The 22,485-nt window shown below is 34.9% G+C and overlaps 6 protein-coding genes across 6 annotated transcripts; 1 reads left to right on the top strand and 5 right to left on the bottom strand.

The window, feature by feature from the left end:
• Nucleotides 1–1,019: 1,019 nt before the first annotated feature.
• On the bottom strand, nt 1,020–2,702 carry LOC9315505 (putative F-box protein At2g33200). Its single transcript, XM_002879392.2, has one exon. It carries the CDS (start codon nt 2,396–2,398, stop codon nt 1,178–1,180), a length of 1,221 nt encoding a protein of 406 aa, XP_002879438.1. The 5' UTR covers nt 2,399–2,702; the 3' UTR covers nt 1,020–1,177.
• Nucleotides 2,703–4,170: 1,468 nt separating this feature from the next.
• Nucleotides 4,171–5,646, bottom strand: LOC9315503 (putative F-box protein At2g33200). Its single transcript, XM_002879390.2, has one exon. It carries the CDS (start codon nt 5,586–5,588, stop codon nt 4,443–4,445), a length of 1,146 nt encoding a protein of 381 aa, XP_002879436.2. The 5' UTR covers nt 5,589–5,646; the 3' UTR covers nt 4,171–4,442.
• A 382-nt stretch (nt 5,647–6,028) lies between these two features.
• LOC9315502 (putative F-box protein At2g33190) lies at nt 6,029–7,404 on the bottom strand. Its single transcript, XM_002879389.2, has one exon. It carries the CDS (start codon nt 7,304–7,306, stop codon nt 6,149–6,151), a length of 1,158 nt encoding a protein of 385 aa, XP_002879435.1. The 5' UTR covers nt 7,307–7,404; the 3' UTR covers nt 6,029–6,148.
• Nucleotides 7,405–7,453: 49 nt separating this feature from the next.
• LOC9315501 (putative F-box protein At4g22660) lies at nt 7,454–9,518 on the bottom strand. Its single transcript, XM_002879388.2, has one exon. The coding sequence runs from the start codon at nt 8,716–8,718 to the stop codon at nt 7,636–7,638; it is 1,083 nt and encodes a 360-aa protein (XP_002879434.1). The 5' UTR covers nt 8,719–9,518; the 3' UTR covers nt 7,454–7,635.
• Nucleotides 9,519–9,586: 68 nt separating this feature from the next.
• Nucleotides 9,587–10,604, bottom strand: LOC9317334. The gene is made up of 2 exons (XM_021029968.1): nt 10,261–10,604; nt 9,587–9,935 (listed from the first exon to the last, which is right to left on the bottom strand). The coding sequence occupies exons 1-2, from the start codon at nt 10,537–10,539 to the stop codon at nt 9,714–9,716; spliced, it is 501 nt and encodes a 166-aa protein (XP_020885627.1). The 5' UTR covers nt 10,540–10,604; the 3' UTR covers nt 9,587–9,713.
• A 6,923-nt stretch (nt 10,605–17,527) lies between these two features.
• Nucleotides 17,528–22,040, top strand: LOC9315499 (probable leucine-rich repeat receptor-like protein kinase At2g33170). The gene is made up of 4 exons (XM_021028417.1): nt 17,528–17,985; nt 18,066–18,104; nt 18,373–21,406; nt 21,484–22,040. Exons 3-4 carry the CDS (start codon nt 18,409–18,411, stop codon nt 21,864–21,866), a joined length of 3,381 nt encoding a protein of 1,126 aa, XP_020884076.1. The 5' UTR covers nt 17,528–17,985; nt 18,066–18,104; nt 18,373–18,408; the 3' UTR covers nt 21,867–22,040.
• The last annotated feature ends 445 nt before the right edge of the window (nt 22,041–22,485 follow it).

The raw sequence follows: 22,485 nt of genomic DNA, 5'->3' as shown, positions 1-22,485 counted from the left end.
GATAAACGTTGGTAAGCAAAAATTTTGGGTTTTCAAGTCGCCTTAGAAAATTGGATATATGGTAGCACACAAGTGTGCTTGATTTGTGCAGCATTGTTTATCATCCTATGTATAGATATCATCCTATGTATAGACCGAATTCTATTTTTTTTTTGGTCAACTATGGACCAAATTCATATGCAATATTTCACAATAATTTTTTACTCTTTGACTAAACTTTTTTCTTCATAATCCTTATTATCATTTAATCTCTTATTTGTAGATTTTGAAATTCATGTAAGGTCATTGTGATGCATTTTCAGCATCTTAAGAATCTTCCATTTTCCACTCCCAAATTAAGTAAGTCAAAAATATTAGAACGCACAAAATTTACAAGCCAGCTCAATATTTTCAAAATTAACAATTTACGCAAATCACAATTTTCAAAATATATATGAAACACTCATCTTACAAAATGAAATTCATGTCTTTTCTTTTGTGACAGTGAGAAGGGGTTGTTCAAATAGTATCAAGAAACATAGTTCCTTTGCTGCCTATGTCTATACATTTTGTCACAATTCATTCATCCGAATCTGTTCCAAAAATCAGGTATTATTGACATTTTAATCGCTCTAACATATGCAAAATTGCAAACGTGATGTAGAATAATAATTGAAAGAAAATGTAGTAATAGAAAAATAAGTATTGGTTTAAACTAAAGTTGGGCCGAGTATTGGGCCGAAACTCATATTGGACCTTTTAAAGTTTTTTAAATGTCATCTATCCAAATCCATTCGCTCACAATTTCTTGCAGGTTATGGCAATGAATGATCAACGGGTGAGATCATTTCTTGCAGATTAGTCGTGGCAACTTAAGACTCTTCCGTACTATCAAGAGAATAATAAGGTATTTGAGAGATCGTTATGCCTACGGAACCATCTTCTTGATCATAAATCTATGCGCTTGGTTCATTGGTTCATTCGTGGTAAAGTCAGAGCAAAAGAAAAGATTCTCGAGTTGTACTTTTTTGCACACAAAAAAAAAAAAGAGTTGTACTTCAACTAGATTGAAGATATACAAATTCTTGAAACTCTGCTTAATTGCAGTTATTGATGTATGTAAAGCAAGACATCAAAGAGTAATGAAATAAAATTTTAAAATTAAAAAAACTGACAACTAAAAAGGAACCGTGGTCGATCATTGTTTATCAGATCCTGGAACAAACCAGCGAATGTTGGAAAAGTAAAAATAATGTAGAGACCATCTTATTTCGGTTGTTGCAAGATCAAAAGCACCGGTACTACTTTCAAGGAGTTTATTGGTATGAGGCGGCCAAACATCATCAGCAACGAAATAGATGACTCCTCCACTATTATCTTCTTTAGCTGATGATGCTACTGCTAATGTGTATCCATGATCACCAAAAACCAACATCTCATTGCCCAGAGAATCTACTCGTTCCCATTCGTCGCCTTGAAGATTCATCTTAAAGATGTAGAACAAACGTTTCTCTTCCTTCTCAAGGGTCTTTTTTAAGCTCAGAATGATTAGAACATCTCCTGAAGTCGTGATCGCTAATATCCTCTTCCAAATGTATTCCCACGGTTGCGGATCATAGTAAAACTGATGATTCAGATATGGGTTTTCTTTGATGATCTCTTCCGGGATATCACCTGAGTAATCAAGAATCTTGATGTGATGATCAGAGGTATAAACACAGAGCTTTTGGTCCTTGTACGCCATAGCTAAACACTTTGTGTCTTCAAGATGCCACCAAGAATCATCTCCTTTCTTGAATGAGAACAAGTACTGATCGTTGTAAATCCAACAAACCACAAAATCTTTCGTTTTCTCATCAATCCACAAAACAGCAGTCTCGATAAACCAGTCGATGATCGTCTCACGATCAAACCGTTCGAGGAAGAATCCACCATCGTCTTTTCTTTCGAAACTCACTTTACGTCGGAGTGATAGAGACGGAAGATTGATTCTCTCGCCGGTAAACACGTTTATGACGTAGAAATCGATATGAGGAGTCAACATTAGTAACCAGTTACCGTAACTTGCAAGGCAACGCCACTCGGATAATTTGTCTCCGAGATATCTTGTCCTGTAAATCTTTCCGTCTCGAGGATCACACAGCCTACAAGAATTCGTGTCAGACAACTTTGTGAACAGCTTCTTAGAAGGTTTCGAGTCGGAAGATTTTTCCGGGAAAAGTATCAGCCATGGATATCTATTTTGCGATCCTGCAACGCATGATTTCGAAACAGAGTACCACTTTGAACAAACGGTGCTTGCTCGATGAAAGTCTGGAATGCTCAAGCTTTCAAGAATCAATTGCATGGCATCGGAACACATCTCCGACCAGTCGACGTCTCCAGTTTTCATCTTTTCGTCTCTCTGAGTCTCATCCATGAATTCTTCTCTTAGGGTTTCCTTGCGTACTAAGTTAGGGTATATATAGCAAAATAAAAAATAAAATCCGACATTTATCTATTTTAATTTATTACGTTTTCTATTGTAAAAGCTGAATAACGACGATTTGTATGTTGAGTGGGATTAGGATTTACTTATCCTTAACAAAGATTGCTATTAAAAACAAGAACTTCAACAACGACTAAACCACAAATAACCCAAGGAAATTATTCATGTTAAATTTGCAACAAAATAAATAAATAAATACAGAAGAAAAACAATAAATAAAAATAGAAATAGTCTAATAACAATACCTAATCAAATTATTAAAATATCCAATGGCTTTTCGTGAGCAACTTTTTTTTTTTTTTTTTTTTTTTGCTAAATGGTTAATATCATATAAATGAAGAAAGTTTTGGAATTACATTTTGATTACCAAAAACCCATAAGGTTCCTGAAGTTTTTCTGATGCCTCCTCGCATTGATGGTGTTGATAATTTCGCGGTCAATGTTCTTGAAGATGATTGTCTGAAAAAGAACTTGGAACAAACCATCGCCTAGTCTCCGCAAGACTATGACCTACTGGCTTAGACCATGTGATTGTACTTGTCGCAAGATCAAACACACCGCATTTTCTTTGACCTGGCCAAAGATCATCTTCAACAAAAAAGATGGAACCACCATTGATATATGTTCTTAGTGTTACTCCATGACCAAAGATAACCATCTCATTTTTTCCAAGAGAATCTACACTTTTCCACTTCCTACTCTCAAGATTCATCTTAAAGACTTGAAACAAAAACTTCTCTTTGTTGTTCCCTCCTGAGGTCTGAATGGCCATAACATTTCCAGATTTTGTTATCATTACTTTCCTCTTCCAAATACATTCCATCAGTCCCATTTCGGAGCTGAACTGAGGATCATAATACGGACTTTCGACGTCTTCTCTCGGGATATCTCCCGAGAAATCAAGAACCTTAATGGAGTTATCAATAGTAAACACATAAAGCTTTATTATCCTTAAATGGTAAAACCCATATCGTCACATTTTGTGCCTTGAAGATTCTTTCTCCATGTTTCTTGTAAGAGAACAAGATGTGTCTTTTGTAATCCCAAGCAACTACATAGTCCCTTTTACTCTCGTTAATCCACAGAACAGCTGATAGGATGTCACTACACTCGATGATGTCTTCATATTGTTCGCATCTGGGAAATGATAACTCCATTGATGAAGATGGATTGGACCCTCTCACGTGTAAACACATTCAAAATAATGAATTTAAGACGAAGATCTACCATGAGAAGCCAATGGCTGGAGCCAGCGATACAATAGATTCTGGAGAAGTCAAGATATGGATGGTCGAATTAGTAAATCTTATCATCTTCACGATCGAACAACAAAGTATAGTGCTTTTTGAATAAAACTCGCCATGGATACAGAACTCGCTTACACATGTTGTGGAAACTAGATACCAATTTGAGCAAACGGTTCTTGCTCGATGACAACTCTTATGGTTTAAGCCTTTGAAGATCGATCGTAAGAGATCGGGACAAAGATTTGACCAACCTTGATTTGTAAGCATTCTCACGATTGCTTGCTGGTAGCGTTATCTGAAATGTGAAAACTAGGGTTTGGGTCAGGAAGACGAAAAAACTATTAATATTTGGGCCCTTGGAGTATTGGGCTCATCAAGCTCATATTAACGGGCTCAAGCCTGTGACTGTTTTTCAATTAACCAAGTTGAGTTTTTTTGAAATGCAATTTTGATAGCTGTTCCATAAACGAAGATCAGTTGCAAGATTTCTTGCAAAGATTTCTATAAGAACTTTTATCAACCACAAGGTTCATTCAACAACATATTTCCGTAGAAAAATCATATGCCAAAAATCCGCAAAATAAAGATGAACAATAAAAGCCTAGAGCTATGACAATACTTGAACTAATCGATAGTAATATCCAGATTCAAAGTAGCCAAAAACACTTGGCTCTGCTGATTCTCACTGAATTCTGTAGACTAGACCAAATGAGAAACCAATCTCCTGATCAAAGACAAGCATATCCTGGAACAAACCAGAAAATCTTCGAGAACGAAGCATCTAACTTTTTATGCCATGTGATTGTACTTGTCGCAAGATCGAATACACCGCATCTAGGTTGTGTGATGGAAATGATGGGATTAAAAAGATGACTAACAGGCCAAAGATCATCACCCTGGAAGCAGATTGAATCACTCTTGATTCCCAAACCATTACTATCTAAGATCGGTGCTCTTATTGTGACCCCATGACCAAATATCAACATCTCACCTCCAAGAGAATCTACTCTTTCCCAATTACAACTTTCCAAATTCATCTTATAGATGTAAAACAAACGTTTATTATCTAACCCTTTCAAGCTCACGATCATCAAAACCTCTCCAGAGTTTGTAACCGCCACAATCTGCCTCCAAGCGTATTCCCCGGGTTTCGAAACAACCCGAAAGCTAAACGGATGGTTACGATACGGATTCCCTTCGACAATCTCACTAGGACACTCACCAGATAAATCAAAAATCTTGATCGAGTTATCTAATGTATACACATAAAGCTTGTAGTCCTTATTCAAAGCCATAGACACACACTTAGTGTCTTCAAGATTCAACCATGAATCATCTCCTTTCTTGTAAGTGAACAAGTAGTACTGTTTGATACTCCAAGCAACAACATAATCCCCTGTTCTCTCATTTATCCAAAGACAAGCTTGTTTCTTGTTGGAGTTTATGTCCGTACGCTCGATGAAATGTTTCCACTCAACTTCTTTTTCCAATCTCTCTTTACCAAGAATCGATGACTCCATCGATGGAAGATTGATTCTCTCACGAGTAAACACGTTTAGAAGATAGAAATCTAAACCAGAATCAACCATCAAGAACCAATTGCTGCAACTAGCAAGAACATACCTATCTGAACATTCGATTCCGGGAAGTTGAATTTCGTGAATCTTTTCTTCTACGGGATCGAAGAGTGAAGTTGAATTCTCGTTGAATAAGATTCGCCATGGATACAGAGGTCGCTTACATGTTGAGGAAACGGTGTACCAGTGTGAGCAAACGGTTCTTGCTCGATGATAATCCTTGTAGTGCAAGCTTTCGAGTATCGATCGCAAAAGATCGTGACAAAGTTTTGACCAATCGTAACGAGTTCTTGACATTGTCGTCTTCTTCAAATCATTCGGATGGTTGTGATGTAAGAAAGAAATTAGGGTTAGGTTTTGAACAAAGGAAACCATTAATGGGCCTTAGCCCACATTAATGGGTTATATATTTGACGAACAAAGCCCGCGAACTAAAACACGGTTAAGTAAATATGTATGCGTAATCAAGTGTTTGATAATTTGTCTGAGAAGTCTATTAGTGTTTGTTTAACAAACAACAGATACTTCCATCATTTTTTTTGAATGAAAAAAAACAAAACATACTTCATCAACGATCAAAAAACCTTACCAAAAAAAAATCAACGATCAAAAAAAAAAAAAAAATCCGTTGTGATTCATGTGGATTATGTCTTAGTTTTACTAAAAACAAGAACTTTAGTCGATGGTTGATTCAAATATTTCCAGAGACTTAGCAAAAAAACTTCAGTGGGAAATTATGCGAAATCTTCTAAAGATGATTATAAGCTAAAAGAAAGCATATTACAATCAAAGTACTTATCCAAATAAAACCAAAATCAGTGACTGAGGAGGAGATTTTTTGACAAAGCTTATAAAGACTATGCATATCCTGGAACAAACCAACAAACCTTGGAAGACAGATCTTCTAATCTTGTATGCCATGTGATTGTACTAGTAGCAAGATCGAACACACCGCAAATTGGTTGTGTCTTCATTGTAAGATGATGATCAGACAAATGGTCATCATAAAGGAAACATATTGAATTACTCTTGAGTCCTCCGCCACTAATATCTTTGTCCGGTGCTCTTATTGTGACCCTATGACCAAAAATCAACATTTCATCTCCCAAAGACTCTACTATTTCCCAATCACCAATCTTAAGATTCAGCTTGTAGATGCAAAACTTTTTATCTAACCCTACTATACTCAGAACGATTAGAACCTCTCCTGCTCTTGTGACCGCAAGTCTCAACTTATAAATCGTATCTACGAAACGAAAAGGATGATTAAGATAAGGGTTTTCTTCCATGGTTTCTTTAGGACAATATCCAGAGAAATCAAAAATGTTGATGTAATGATCAAAAGTATACACATAAAGCTTGTTATCTTTATAAGCCATATCCTCGCATTGTGTGCATGTGATACTCCATCGCTTATCATCATTACCATCACCAACATCATCATTTCCTATTTTCTTGTATGAGAAGATATAAAACTGTTTGATAGCCCAAGCAACGATGTAATCTCCATTTCTCCCGTTTACCCACAGAATAGCAGTTTTTTCAAACCTAAAATCGTTCCACGTCAAGAGAAACTTAGTGCCGTAGAGCTCAAGGAAGTATCCAAAGTCGTCATTTCGTATGAATCTAAAAGGACGATCACCACGTAGGGATGACTCTAATGAAGGAAGATTGATCCTCTCTCGAGTAAACACATTCAAGAGATGGAAATCAAGACGAAGATCAACTATTAGTATCCAATTACCGTAACTAGCGAGACAATGGATTTTGGATAAGTCGATTCCAAGAAGATTTTTTGTGTAGATCTTGTCTTGTATTGGATCAAACAAGACAGAATTCTTACCTCGGATTACGATTCTCCATGGATACAAAGGACATGTTCGAGATACGGCATACCAGTTTGAACAAACGGTTCTTGCTCGATGAAAATCCAAGCAGCTTAAGCTTTCGAAGATCGATCGCAAGAGATCAGGATAAAGCTTTGACCAACCATTATCATCTCTAGGACTAGACATTTTCGTGTAGCATTTTTTGGAGGCGTGCGCCTATCATTTTAGGGTTTTTGTTTCTCGTGTGAAACAAACGAATCATTAATTTCGGAAAAATTCCGTGTCAATATCCTTCATGTACATTCTTTTTACATTTCATTTGCTTAGATTAATAAATACAAGACTTTACGATATTTCGATGGAGACAATTAATTGTTCATATTCGAAAAACCAAACCAATTGAAAAAAAAACTCTTATAATGAAAACGGTTTAATCTATTAAAATAAATAAATAACCAATCTTAGCCACACAATGGAATCAAATTTGGTGCTGTAACGAGTTTACCGCAATGGACCTATAGAGTAGGAATAAACAACCTCACGCAACCCAACTTTAGACTCGTGAAATACTTTTGAATCACCTGCGATCGAGTAGAAATATCGCCACAATAAACATTCATGTCTCTACAATAATAAACCGAGTTTGGCTTGGAGCCATTAACTGAAGCTCGTACAGTCACACCAAGATCCGCAATCCAAGACTCATCCCCTAATGACTTCACACGATCCCATCTTGTACCTTCTAAACCCATCTTAAAAATGTTGAAAATCTTCTTCAACTGATTCTTAACGATCAAAACATCTCCAGAGACAGTAACACCGATGATCATAGCCCTCCCTTTTCCATCATTCTTAAAAGGATTATGGTAAACATTATCCGAATTCGCTCTAGGGAGTTCTTGAGAGAAATCCAAGATTCTGATTCGGTTTTGTTTACTCAAAACATAAAGCTTGTTGTATTTGTAGACAAGGTCTTGACATCCATGGAGAATCTCAGGACCTTCTCTTGTAGGTATCTCTCTCCAGTTATCAAATCCACTCTTAGTGAACATCATATACAAGAGACCTATCGACCAGACGACAACGTAGTTTTTGGTTAACTCGTCCACCCATAAAACTGCTTTTGTCTGGTTTAATGCGTTTCTCGCAGTAATACTCGATTGCCTGATTCTTAACATGAAGTTGTCTCGGCCTAGCTTATCTCGGGTCTTCTTAACAAAAATCCTCCCTTGGTGTGACTTTAAAGGCGGAAGATTGATTCTTTCGCGTGTGAAAATATTCAAAACATAGAATCTTGATCCAAAGTCAAACATTAAAAGCCAGCTTCCCGAAGTCGCGATACATTGGCTAGAATAGAAGTCATTAACGAGCTTGTTCAATTCGTAAAACCTACCTTCTTGGGGATCGAATAATTGACATGAACGTTCCTTTGTTTTTCTGGATGGGAAGATAATCATCCATGGAACCTTTATCAAAGACTCTTTACTAACTCTGTACCAATTCTTGCAAACGGATCGAGCATTGAGTCTATTGCGGATGCTCAGACGTTCTAGAATCAATTGTAGAACATCCAAGTTAATCTCCGACCAGTTTGGCATTGAGATTCACCTCACAAGTAGTAAATTCTCTGTTTTGTAATAATTCTAAACTTCTTTTGAAAATATTCGAGTTATACACAACTAGAAAGGTAAACCTAATGCTAGAAAAAAGGAAAAATATACAATGAGGAAATATAGGGATTGGAAATTATCTACAAACAGAGAATATATATACGGATCCAATAGAATAATAACGTTTACTTTCTTTTTTTTCCTAAGCCCTATCCATAATCAAATTCTGCTTTAATATTCATTTATGTAGTAATTATCAAATGTATATTATTAGTTATTACTAAAAATATATTGCTAGTCTTTTGGGTTTCTAGAACGATGTGTACTTTGCTATAAATCAATTTTAGATACTCTCGACACTCGAAATCCTTTTGAATCACCTTGAATCACATTGCGACAATAAACATTCTTCTCACTACAGTAATAAACCGAGTTTGGCTTGGTACCATAAACTGCAGCTGGTATAGTCACACCAAGATCCACAATCCAAGACTCATCCCCTAATGACTTCACAGGATCCCATCTTGTCCCTTCTAAACTCATCCTAAAAATTTGCATCATCCTCCTCGACCGATCATCAGCCATCGAAACATCTCCAGAGACAGTAACACCGATGATCGTAGCCCTCCCTTTTCCATCATTCCTTCCATCATCTCTAAAAGGATAATCATAAACATTATCCCAATTCGCTCTAGGGAGTTCTTGAGAGAAATCTAAGATTCGGATTCGTTGTTGTTTGCTTTAAACGTAAAGCTTGTTGCTAAACTAATCAGATTATGTTCTAATATTCATTTATATAGTAATTATCCAATGTATGTTATTAGTTATTAAAAAAAAGATTGCTAGTCTTTTGGGCTTCTAAAAACAATGTATACTTTGCTACAAATCGATTTTCAGAGTTTCAACAACTTATAAGCATCATCAAGTCACATTAAGCAGCAAGAAAGATCGATAATATTTCCGAATAGACAAAAATGGAAAATTTAGAAATTTGCAGGACTATCATCGAGTTGCTTCTCATCTTCAATCTCAACCTCCAAAATTTCAGGGATCCTCTGTTTCAAGTAGTTCCCAATTCTAGCTAGAACCATTGCACGTGTATGCCAAAACTTGCCTCTTAAACTTATCTTAACGAATGGCCCGTCTAGTTCCACTAACTCTACTTGTCCTGTTATCCCAACCGATGAGTCGAAGAGTTGTGCTAGCTACCAAAACATGATTTTTGATCAAAAATTCACAAAATCGGAACCTCTAGACTCTAGTTTAGGTCTGTTAAAAACCGAAAACGAACTAAGATTGTTTCCTTTACAAGCAACAATGCTCTGTTTTTTTTTCATGCGGAACACAATCTCTCAATGTGACCTAGAACCGGTTCGTTACAGTTTCGGTTTAAACGAATTAACGAACGTAACCAAGCAGGAAGAAAATCGGACCAGAAACGATGGTGCAATTCGGTTTAATCGATACCGGTTCTGAATTTATTTCGTACCAATCTTGAATTAGGCAAAAACGGTTAGAAGAAAGCTTTACCTCGATACGAGCTTCGGATAGTACCAGATGGATATTATCCTCCGTCAAATCCAGAGGCGGAAGCGAAACTCCTCCGCCGGAAACTGCTTCCGTCGTCGTTAGTGTTCTTGCTCTGGATTTCTTCGTTAAGATCGTTCCTAAATACACGGGCTTTCTCATTCTAACATTGCTGAATCGTAGAGCTAGTCCAATCCGGTTAACTAATGGATATCCGGTTTTAAGTGGTGGAAATTTTGACAAACCCGTACGGTGGTGGATCGGAAGAGCCACCAGTTCCATGGCGACTGTATCGCAAAAAATCTGACCAACTGGCGAGGACTTATGGGTTCTGACTTCTGATAATGTTGCTGGTGACGTGGCAAAACATTAACCGGTCGTTTTTCACTTCAATCGAAATCTGCAGATAGATGGGCTTAACTGCTTAAGGATTACAAAACATCATGGGCTTACCAGTAATTGTTAAAACCCATTATGTTATACTGTTAGTACCGTTTACATTTTTTGTCAAGTCTCAAGTCTCTCAAGTCACAAAACTCACAACACATGTAATACAATTAAAAAAGTTTTGACCAACATAAATATATATATATATATATATATATATATATATAGATAAATTGATGAATTAATTAACCAAACTTTCATTATTTGTGAATCTAACGTTGTAGAGTAGAAACCAATAGAAATAAGAATGGCGAAATAAAATCTGTAAATACAAATACACTGTAAGTGTTATTGAATGATAGGAGTCTTTGACAAGTCACGTGGTTACAAATGGTATAGTGGAAAAAATGGGATTGGATTGGAGGTGACATGGACATGTGTGGGGTTTCATTATCCACCATATATATCGTTCACACGCTTTTGGCTCCTACAGAGAGATGAACGAGTACGTTTATACGCAGTGGCGGACCCAGAAATTTTTTTAACTGGTGTCAATTTATAATAAAAACGGTATATTTATAATAAAAATCCTTAAGTTTAAATTGTCTTTAGACATCTTTTTTATCATCATTCTTTGGTTAAAAAGTTAGGTATATAATTTTCAAACAATTTGAATGGACACACTAAAGAGAAGAAGGGCAAAACAAAAAGTCTGTAGTTACACTATGGAACGTGTCACTGTGGCCCATTATAAAAAAGACAAAAATAATAATTAATGAAATAATTGAAAGTATCGAACCTAGTAAAAGGGGGTCAAAATACTTGCATTAAACCAAATCAGCTACAAATAAATAACAATTACTAAGAATAATTTTTACTATACATATTTAAGGGGTGTCAGATGACCCCTCATCCTTCAACATGGATCCGCCAGTGTTTATACGTGAAACGTTTGTATCAGTGTATGTATATGTATTATAGGTACATTATATATCCATGTATGTACGGTTTCATTCAAAGCTTTAGATTGTGAATAAATTTTCATATAGAAGCTAGAATTTGAATGGTGTTATATTAAAAATAATGCTCAATTCATGATAGATTGGATGCATCATGCATGGATCAACCATTCTATATCTTTCGGATACAACAAAAATACAAAGCATATCCGTTTATTAATGTATATAGCTATAATAATTGTTCTTTCCAATAATCATATATTATATGATGGATTATAGATATACTTAAGATTCATGTTGATGACTATCTAAACAATATACCGTTTGCTAGAAAATCTCTACTTGTTTATGAAGTGTAATAAGAAAAACAAGCTAAGTGGGCGATGATGATATGCGCTCATAAAACAAGTATTTTATAAAATAATGAAAATCTTAACTTATTGACGCATGTTGAGTCAAAGCTTGGCAGATCTAATCGCCGAGAGCTTCTAAGCAACTTCGATAAAGAAGTTCTCAATAACTTGATTAATCATATACTGGTTATTCTAACTAACATGTAACATAAACTATTGTTAATTTGAATATCATTTTATTGTTATTATTATATTTCTATTAAATACAACGCTGCGTAATCGTTGGATGGTATAAAACAAATTTTGTTTAATGACTTCTTGCTTGGGATTCGATAAGATTTAAAGTGTTATCTCGAGATTGATGCTTATGTGAAATTATTTTGATTACTTTAATACTTATACGTATGTCTCCGTTACAAGCTATTGTATCCAAGAAAATGATTCTAAACATGCAATTCAAATTTCTCAAAAGTATAAAAATTGTCATTCGATCTTGTAAAAATACGACGCGTTATTCTTTTTTTTTTTTCTTTTTTGGGTTAACGAGAATAAACTTGACTCCGGCTGCTTAAACTTAACTATTTGACTGTATATAATAAGTTAGCATCGAGTAATTATAATATTTAACCACCAAACACATTTGTTTATGCAAAATGGTATATATATATATATATATATAGCGACATTTTGTATTGTGGGCTTGATTTGATTGCTAAGATCATTTGCCATGAGTTTCTTCTACTATCAAACTACGATGACAAACATATCACGGGTCTTATTGAAAGTTTATAATAAAATACATTTTCATAGATATCTCATATCACAAACTGATATATAGTAATATAAAAGTTTGGTACTAAGGCTTTGTTAGGAAAAGCAAACGATTTTACATCAACATATTATATTCCTAACTTCTTGAAGTGGCCCATTCAATTCAAAAGAAGCAAAATATTTTGATTTTATGATATACGATTAAGTAAAGAAAAGGAAGAAAGAAGAAGGGATCCGCCTAGGTTTGGGTCCTTATACCGGTTCATGTCCATTAGTTGACATTCTCGGCCGGGCGATTCCGACGATTTTTGCAAGTTTGGCCAAGGTTCCACCGTTCCGTCATCCAAAGTATCTCAAAGTTTTTCTTCTGAAGACTCTTAATTAACAAGTGAGACATGTAGATCAGAGACTTTCTGGGTGGTAGTCAGCTCCTTCGTCGACTTTCTGTTAGTTTTGCGATTTCGGTTGGCTCGGATAATAAAGAATTTGTATCTCTGTGTTAAATCATTTGAATCGTGTTTAGATATTTTTAGTTTTAGTTTTTCTCTTTTGCTTGTTTCCCCGTGTTTGGGGCTCAGTTTCTGAGGGTTAAAGTCCTGCCGGCTTAGTTTCTAGGGGTTAAAGTCCCACCAGCTTTTGTATTTCACCTTAAGAAAACAAAGAGTAAGAGAAGCGTGACCAATGTAGCTTAGAGAGTAGCTAGCCTCCTAGTGGATATCTTCTCATTTTGGCTGAACATTTTAAATAATGTCAAATATCACACCTAACTGACTTGATTGGATATACATGTAGTCATAGTGGCCATGGACCAACTCACAAAAGAGATAGAAATCTTATGTCACATGACAAATTAACAAAAGAAAATTTTGATATGCGAACTATCAAATACGCAAATACTTCATCCGTTTAAGACTAATATTTGTTTTACAATTTGTAAGAAAATATCAAGTTTGCTCTTAATTAGAACTAATAAAAATGTAAAATTAATTTTATATTAGATTTAATCTTATTATGTAAAAGCATAATATAATATAAGCTTTATTATTTTTTATTCATGTGAAAGTGTTAAACCGATATTTAATTGAAACAGATATAGTATTAATTTAAATAGCTATTGACGTTCTTAAAAATTGTTTTTGATATTAGATTTTAGCTGAAATATATATAGTTTCTTTATATGTAATTAAATGTATATGCAAACAATCTATTTTCAGACGATTCGATTTAGACTTCGAACCAATAATTAATTTGTTATCAGTTATACTAGGATCGGACCCGCGGTCCACCGCGGGAGAATATTGGTTTACATACGTTGCGTTTAATATTGTGTGTTTTTTAGTAGAACGAATCGTATAGTATACTTATAAATATTCATAATAACGAATTGTAGAGAAAATGTAAAATTGTTTATAAATATACCCATCGTATTAATTATGATTTACAAAATATAATTTTGTGTTTTAAAATTCTAAAATTAGACGATTCATGGGAATTAGAGCAGTCAAAATAGGTCAAAAACCGCGGGTCGAGCCCACATCATCTCACTATGGGGCAGATTTGGGAAAATATATTAAATCCGCAAATAAGCGGGCCACATGGATTAATTCGCAGTGGGTCATAGGTTTAATCGGTTTTCATCCGCGGGTTGGCGGTTTAGCCCGCATATTAGTATTTATTGATAAAATTATAACTTATTCAACATGTGGTAATTTAAACAAACTTTTAATAGTATTTTGATTTATTTATTTATTTTAGTAGTATTTTAAATTTTGGTTACTTTAAAATTATTTAAACAAAATCCATGGACAATCCCGCAAATCCGCATACATTCGCGGGACGGGTTTGTATTTCATATATGCTATCAGCGGGTCGTGCGGACCGACTAACCACAAGTCAAAATATTTTTTGTCTATCGCAAAACGGACTTAACGGAACGAATCAACTCGCTTTGACAGTTCTAATGGGAATATTATTTAGTCATACAATAAAATGAAGTTTGGACATAGTAATAATAGAATATGTATCTTATTTGTTAGATGAGAGATTGAAAGATGAAGTATAATGATTAAAAATTAATTATTATTTTTCATGATTCACAAAATTTAATAAATACTTATCATCTTGTTGAATAATTCTAAAATCATATTCAAGAAATCTTTATAAATTGAAAATTAAACTTCTTTGGTAAGCTATAGGTATGAAAATATCATAATTTCGATTTAATCTAATTAAATTAAAATTAGTTACATGGATTTCATATCTATTTAATTTACACAACCAAAATAAAAATATCTATTTAATTTACACGACCAAAATAAAAATATCAATTTAATTTATAAAACAGATGAGTTATTTGTGAAAAATTTTCTAGAAATCTTTAAAGCAAGTAAAATATCTTTCAATTAATGATAATTGGCTAAAATGAGCGAAATTAATGACAAAAACATTGATTGTTATGGAATTAGTCCCAAAAATATATGAACAAATTTATTATACGTAATTAATGTATAATATTATTTGGAATATGCTTTTATTATTAGTTACCATAAGTACAATCAGATTTTATTTGATTTCCATAAATATTTGATTTTATTTCGATTTTTCATTATTAATTCGAATTTATATTCCAAAAAAATTTCAAAGATCCGATTTCAGAATTTCGGGTCAATTTTCTGATTTTAACCCGACCCATTTTCATTTGTACTTCTCTTTTAATAGTATAGAGATACTTATATTTAGCGAAATTCTTTATCGGTTTGCATACATAGTCACTCCTAAATTATAGTCTTTCATTGTTTCAGTAAATTATTAGTTCACATAGAAGATTCATTCGACCTATATCTTCCAATACATCCAAACTATCATGCACATGCTAAGAAAGTAACCACTTGGTTTTGTTAAATATTTCACTTTTCATTTTTAAATTTGCCGCCTTTAATTTTGTTCTAACCAGTGGGGATAATCTAACAACTATAATGTAAAATGTTATTTACTTATACCAAAATGTTATCGAAAAAGGTTTTTGGGGTCCCCGTTAGAATAAAGGCCCTTTCTGTTCTTATAATTTAATCATTTCGTGTCAAGCAACATGAACCTCCATATGTTTTTATCACTTTCTAAAGTTAGAATTGTATGGTTGAAAAAAAAAGGGTTAGAATTGTAACAAATAAGTAAATCTATTTTAAGGTTTTTTTTTTTTTCAGTAATTTTTATTATTTTTACAAAGTTGGTGGTCTCTTAACTTAAAACGCTACACAGAAGAGTTTCACAATATCAAATCAGAGATCAATTTTAGCTTTTCTATTTTTACTTTTATAAAACTGTTTAGTTTAGTATTTCCATTGACAATAGAAAAGTTAAGTAAGTTCCACATCAAACGGTGATTATCGGATGATCTAGTCTCTTTCACTGAGCAGTTTTTTTCTCCCGATCGTCCCGTTGGACCCATATTCCCCAGTCACATCATGCTGTCCTTAATTCGGTAATGTATCAAACAATTATGAAGACTTTTGGGAATTTAAAGCAAATATTTGTTGTCAATTCATAATTTTAATTTTACATCGTTCCTTTAACTCAAAGCAATGTTCTAAATTCTATTTCAAACTTGATATTATCAAGAAAATTTTATAAGACAACCAAATTGAAGTAAACGATCAATAATTTTTGAAGAGTTGTTTCTTGAAAATTTAAATATCTTTCTTTTAATATTTATCAATAAACGTATGACTTTGACTTGTAGTCTTGCACCATTGAATTTGACTTAAAACTATATTAATATGAATATACATCTAATAATGTAATTAATCAAAGATACAGAAATTTCTAAGTAAATTGTGATTTTGAAGAGAATGTATAGTAATTTTTTTTTTTTTTTTTTTTTTTTTTTTTTTTTTTTTTTTTTTTGTAAACGGTATAGTAATGTTTAGGAGTAGAAATTTAGAAGCTAAGGGATTGGTTTGCAATTCTCAAAATTTGGTGTCGATTGGTCGTGAATTTAGGCTTTTTTTTGTTTGTTTAAAAAAGATCTACTGCATATATTATTTGGCTTTAGGTGAAAAAAAAAATGAATACTTGGACTTAGAAAATTAAACAAAAATTTTAGGGCTAGTAAAATACAAAAAAATTGTTTCATCGGTAATGGCCTAGACAAGACAAAGTGCTTCATTCTGCGATACATCTTTCAAAACGCTATTCATTCCATTCGAAAAAAAAAAACAGCAGACGACATGGCGAAGACCCATCTCCATGTGAGAGATTGGTAAAAATGATTGATCAAAACATTAGAAACCGGCTAAACACAATTCAGAGTGGATGAGATCTCAAATATGCAGGAGACATCCAAGTTTGGTTCGAATCAAAGCAACAAAGATAAATTCTCATTTCTTTGTTTTTTCAATTATGTTTTTAAAAATAGTATGCACTGAAGTGTAAACAAGTTTATTTTTTTCTTGAATATAATTTAACATTAATTTTTAAAAAAAAAAATTTTTAGAAAATTTGAAACTTAAATAATTCAAAACAAAGTTAAAGACTTTACATTTTCAAAGTCTCATCCCAATCACCTATAAGTTTGAGAAAAAGAAAATTCATGATCTAACAATCCGGTCTAAGTAATCAGAACCTAAGCTGTCTCAATCGGTAAATCTCCAAAAGCTAGTCCTGGGAAAAGATTTTGCTGAGAAAATAAAAAATTCTCTCACTTTCTTTGGCCTAAAAAAGTTTGCCACTTTCTACTACTTATTTTTTTCCCACAACTTCCTTTTTCAATTAGAAAATTGATGTTCTTGGCACTGAAGAAAATGGCCAAAAAAGAAGAAGAAAAAACCCACAAGCTTCTTCTCATCACTATAAGAAGAAAGAGAGAGAGAAACCACCCACACACAGTAGAGAGAGAAGGCATGCCTTGTCGGCCATTAGAACTTCAACAAGCCAAAGCAAAAACTTACTTATCCTTCTTTCCCATAAATCAAAATCCTTATTGGAATATACACTAATTGATTCTCATCACTATCTCTCTCTCTCTCTCTATCTTCACTTTTTCTTACCTTTTCTAGTTTCTCTCTTTTAATTCTTGGGATTGTGGAGCTTAAAGTTCCTTTTGGGTTTCTGAATCCTCTTGATTCCAGATCAAAACCATGATCTTTGTTGATTCCTAAACAGTATCTTTTGGTTTCATTCTATCAAATCCCTGAATTTTTCTTAAGGAATCGAAAAGAGAAAGTTTTTGCGATATTCAAATTTGTCCCCAAGTGCACAAAGTAAGAAATCTTAAAGCTTTGACATTTTTTGAAATCTTTTAGTTCGTTTCGTAAAGGTTCCATTCTTTTGTTTCTTGCAGCTTCAACTGCTTGGTGGTTTCGTCTATGGATTCACATTGGTAAGTTTTCTTCGTATTCGTTTCTCTACTTTCCATTCATTTAAAATTCACTGAAATTTTGGTTTTTTTTTTTTGGTGCTGATAATTTGAATCCTGAAACCTAGTAGTACTTTCTTCAGATCTAAATTAATCATACTCCAATGCTAGATCTAAGTCCTCGCTGCGTAAAGCTCTGAGTTTTGCATTTTAGCGTCTCCGTTAAATTGGAAAGATTTGATTTTTTTTTACTTTAGTGTGAAAAGAAATGTGAATCTCTCTGTAATTGCAGGTGCTGAGGATTGTAAAGTGTTCCTTTTTATCAAGAATGAAGTTGAGAGGAACAATGGTTTGGTGGATCTCTGAGTTTAAGAGAGGATCAAAATCTATGTTTGGTGGGGTTTTGTTTCTCTTGACACTTATGGTTTGGACTTCAGAGTCTTTAAACAGTGATGGTCAGTTTCTTTTGGAGTTGAAGAACAGAGGATTTCAAGATTCGTTGAACCGTTTGCATAACTGGAATGGTACTGACGAGACGCCGTGTAATTGGATAGGTGTGAATTGCAGTTCAATGGGCAGTAATAATAGTGATAATCTGGTGGTGACATCTCTTGATTTGAGTTCTATGAATCTCTCTGGGATATTAAGCCCGAGCATTGGTGGTTTGGTTAACTTGGTCTATCTTAATCTCGCGTATAACGGGTTAACCGGAGATATTCCTCGGGAGATTGGAAACTGTTCGAAGCTGGAGGTTATGTTTTTGAACAATAACCAGTTTGGTGGTTCGATTCCGGTTGAGATTAGGAAGTTATCGCAGTTGAGAAGTTTTAACATTTGTAATAACAAGCTTTCGGGTCCTTTGCCAGAAGAGATTGGTGATTTATACAACTTGGAAGAGCTTGTGGCTTATACTAACAACTTGACCGGTCCATTGCCTCGTTCTATAGGAAATCTCAACAAGTTGATGACATTTCGAGCAGGGCAGAACGATTTCTCTGGGAATATACCTGCTGAAATTGGTAAATGCCTTAACTTGACGTTGCTCGGTCTTGCGCAGAATTTCATTTCTGGAGAGCTTCCTAAGGAAATTGGGATGCTTGTTAAACTTCAGGAGGTGATTCTGTGGCAGAACAAGTTTTCCGGGTCAATTCCGAAAGAGATTGGGAATTTAGCACGTCTTGAGACTTTGGCTTTATACGATAACTCATTGGTTGGACCGATACCATCAGAGATTGGTAACATGAAGTCCTTGAAGAAGCTCTATCTTTACCAAAACCAGTTGAATGGGACAATCCCAAAGGAGCTTGGAAAGCTTTCCAAAGTAATGGAAATCGATTTCTCGGAGAATTTGTTGAGTGGTGAGATTCCGGTTGAGCTAAGCAAGATCAGTGAGTTGAGGCTATTGTATTTGTTTCAGAACAAGTTAACTGGAATCATACCAAATGAGCTCAGTAGGTTGAGGAATTTGGCGAAACTCGATCTCTCCATCAATTCCTTAACCGGTCCTATTCCACCGGGTTTCCAGAATCTTACGTCTATGCGCCAACTTCAGCTTTTCCACAATTCCCTCAGCGGTGTAATCCCTCAAGGTCTTGGTTTGTACAGTCCACTATGGGTTGTTGATTTCTCAGAGAACCAACTTTCCGGGAAAATACCGCCTTTTATCTGTCAACAAGCTAATCTCATTCTGTTGAATCTCGGGTCTAACCGGATATTTGGAAACATTCCAGCAGGTGTATTGAGATGCAAATCGCTGCTGCAGCTGCGTGTTGTTGGAAACCGACTCACTGGTCAGTTCCCGACCGAGTTATGCAAGCTTGTCAACCTTTCTGCTATAGAGTTGGATCAAAACCGGTTTAGCGGACCGCTACCTCCTGAGATAGGCACTTGCCAGAAGCTGCAAAGACTTCATCTTGCAGCTAACCAATTTTCCTCAAATATACCCGAAGAGATCGGTAAACTCTCCAACCTGGTAACATTTAACGTTTCCTCAAACTCTCTCACCGGACCAATCCCCTCTGAAATAGCTAACTGTAAGATGCTTCAACGACTTGACTTGAGCCGGAACAGTTTCATTGGTTCTTTACCTTGCGAGCTTGGAAGTCTTCATCAGCTCGAGATCCTCAGACTCTCAGAAAATAGATTCTCTGGCAACATACCGTTTACCATTGGAAACCTTACGCATCTAACTGAGCTGCAGATGGGAGGAAACTTGTTTTCAGGAAGTATCCCGCCTCAACTCGGTTTACTCTCGAGTCTGCAAATTGCAATGAACCTGAGCTACAATAATTTCAGTGGTGAAATACCTCCCGAGCTTGGGAATCTTTACCTGCTAATGTACCTATCTCTGAACAACAACCATCTGAGTGGCGAAATCCCAACCACATTCGAGAACTTATCCAGTTTACTCGGCTGCAACTTTTCATACAACAACCTCACTGGACGTCTTCCGCATACGCAGCTCTTTCAAAACATGACTCTAACCAGTTTTCTCGGAAACAAAGGACTCTGTGGCGGCCATTTGAGAAGCTGTGACCCTAACCAGTCCTCTTGGCCCAACCTTTCATCTCTAAAAGCGGGTTCTGCTCGTCGCGGGAGAATCATCATCATTGTGTCTTCAGTCATTGGCGGTATCTCTCTTTTACTCATAGCTATTGTCGTTCATTTCCTAAGAAATCCTGTGGAACCAACGGCTCCTTATGTGCACGACAAGGAGCCCTTTTTTCAAGAATCCGACATTTACTTTGTCCCTAAAGAACGATTCACAGTTAAAGACATTTTGGAAGCAACAAAAGGCTTCCACGATAGCTACATTGTCGGTAAAGGCGCTTGCGGAACCGTTTACAAAGCGGTTATGCCTTCGGGTAAAACCATAGCAGTTAAAAAACTCGAATCCAACAGAGAAGGCAACAACAACAACACGGATAACAGTTTCCGCGCCGAGATTCTAACACTAGGCAAAATCCGTCACAGGAACATCGTCAGGCTCTACAGTTTCTGTTACCACCAAGGATCAAACTCAAACCTCTTGCTCTACGAGTACATGTCTCGGGGAAGCCTTGGCGAGTTACTTCACGGCGGGAAATCGCATAGCATGGATTGGCCAACTCGGTTTGCTATCGCACTCGGTGCAGCGGAAGGTCTTGCTTACTTACATCATGATTGTAAACCAAGAATCATTCACCGCGACATCAAATCTAATAACATTCTCCTTGATGAGAATTTCGAAGCTCATGTTGGAGATTTCGGGTTAGCTAAAGTCATCGACATGCCACAATCAAAATCCGTCTCAGCCGTCGCTGGATCCTACGGTTACATCGCTCCCGGTATGTTTGAAAAAACAGATAAAACTTTCAAGTTTACACAAACTTAAATCTAACCGTTTTTTAACTGTTTTTTACAGAGTATGCATACACAATGAAAGTAACAGAGAAATGCGATATCTACAGCTTCGGAGTTGTACTTCTCGAATTGTTAACCGGAAAACCTCCGGTTCAGCCGCTTGAGCAAGGCGGCGATCTTGCCACATGGACAAGAAATCATATCAGAGATCATTCGTTAACATCTGAAATCCTCGATCCTTATTTAACCAAGGTAGAGGACGATGTGATTCTAAATCACATGATCACAGTGACGAAAATTGCAGTGCTCTGTACGAAATCTTCGCCGTCGGATCGACCGACGATGAGAGAAGTAGTGTTGATGCTTATAGAGTCCGGAGAACGTGCTGGGAAAGTAATTGTGTCCACCACGTGCGGTGATTTACCTCCACCGGCGCCGCCGTGAAAAAGGGTCTTTTTAACTTAATTTTTTACTCCGAAATTGATTAATGAATAGATTAATATGATTTGTATAGTCATCATAGAAAAAAAAAAAAAGATTTATTTGAGGAAAAACATTCATAAAAATCATTCATCGTATAAACTGTGATTGAAATAAAATCATAAAATTTTGTTCTTAGTTAAAAGAAAAGAAAAATGGAGGATTCAAAGTGTAACTATAAAGAAATTCAATGTAAGTTTCAAAAGTTAAAATAAAGTTTTAAATATGATTCCTAAACGTTGTTGACAAAAGATTTAAAATTACATAATCATATACTACGGGTAATCCCACCATTATCCCCTTTTAATGTAAAATCTTCAAATTCTTATGATATTCAGTGTAAGAAAATTATATTTAAGTGAAACTTAAATATATAAGTATATTATTACTATATTTATACGGAAAATAATTAAATTGAATATTATTGAGCAAGAAACATTTTTGTTAGTAAATAATAAATAAATGGAAAGAATATTTGAGTAACTAGAATAAAACAAAAAAATGGAAAGAATACAATTTGCTTCTTCTATTTTCTATCTAACAGAATCAACTGTTTTAGGAATCAAATCACTGATATTTTTTG

The sequence above is a fragment of the Arabidopsis lyrata genome (genome assembly GCF_000004255.2).
Source record: "Arabidopsis lyrata subsp. lyrata unplaced genomic scaffold ARALYscaffold_4, whole genome shotgun sequence".
NCBI classification, from domain to species: Eukaryota; Viridiplantae; Streptophyta; class Magnoliopsida; order Brassicales; family Brassicaceae; genus Arabidopsis; species Arabidopsis lyrata.
This window is presented reverse-complemented; position numbering and strand designations above follow the sequence as displayed.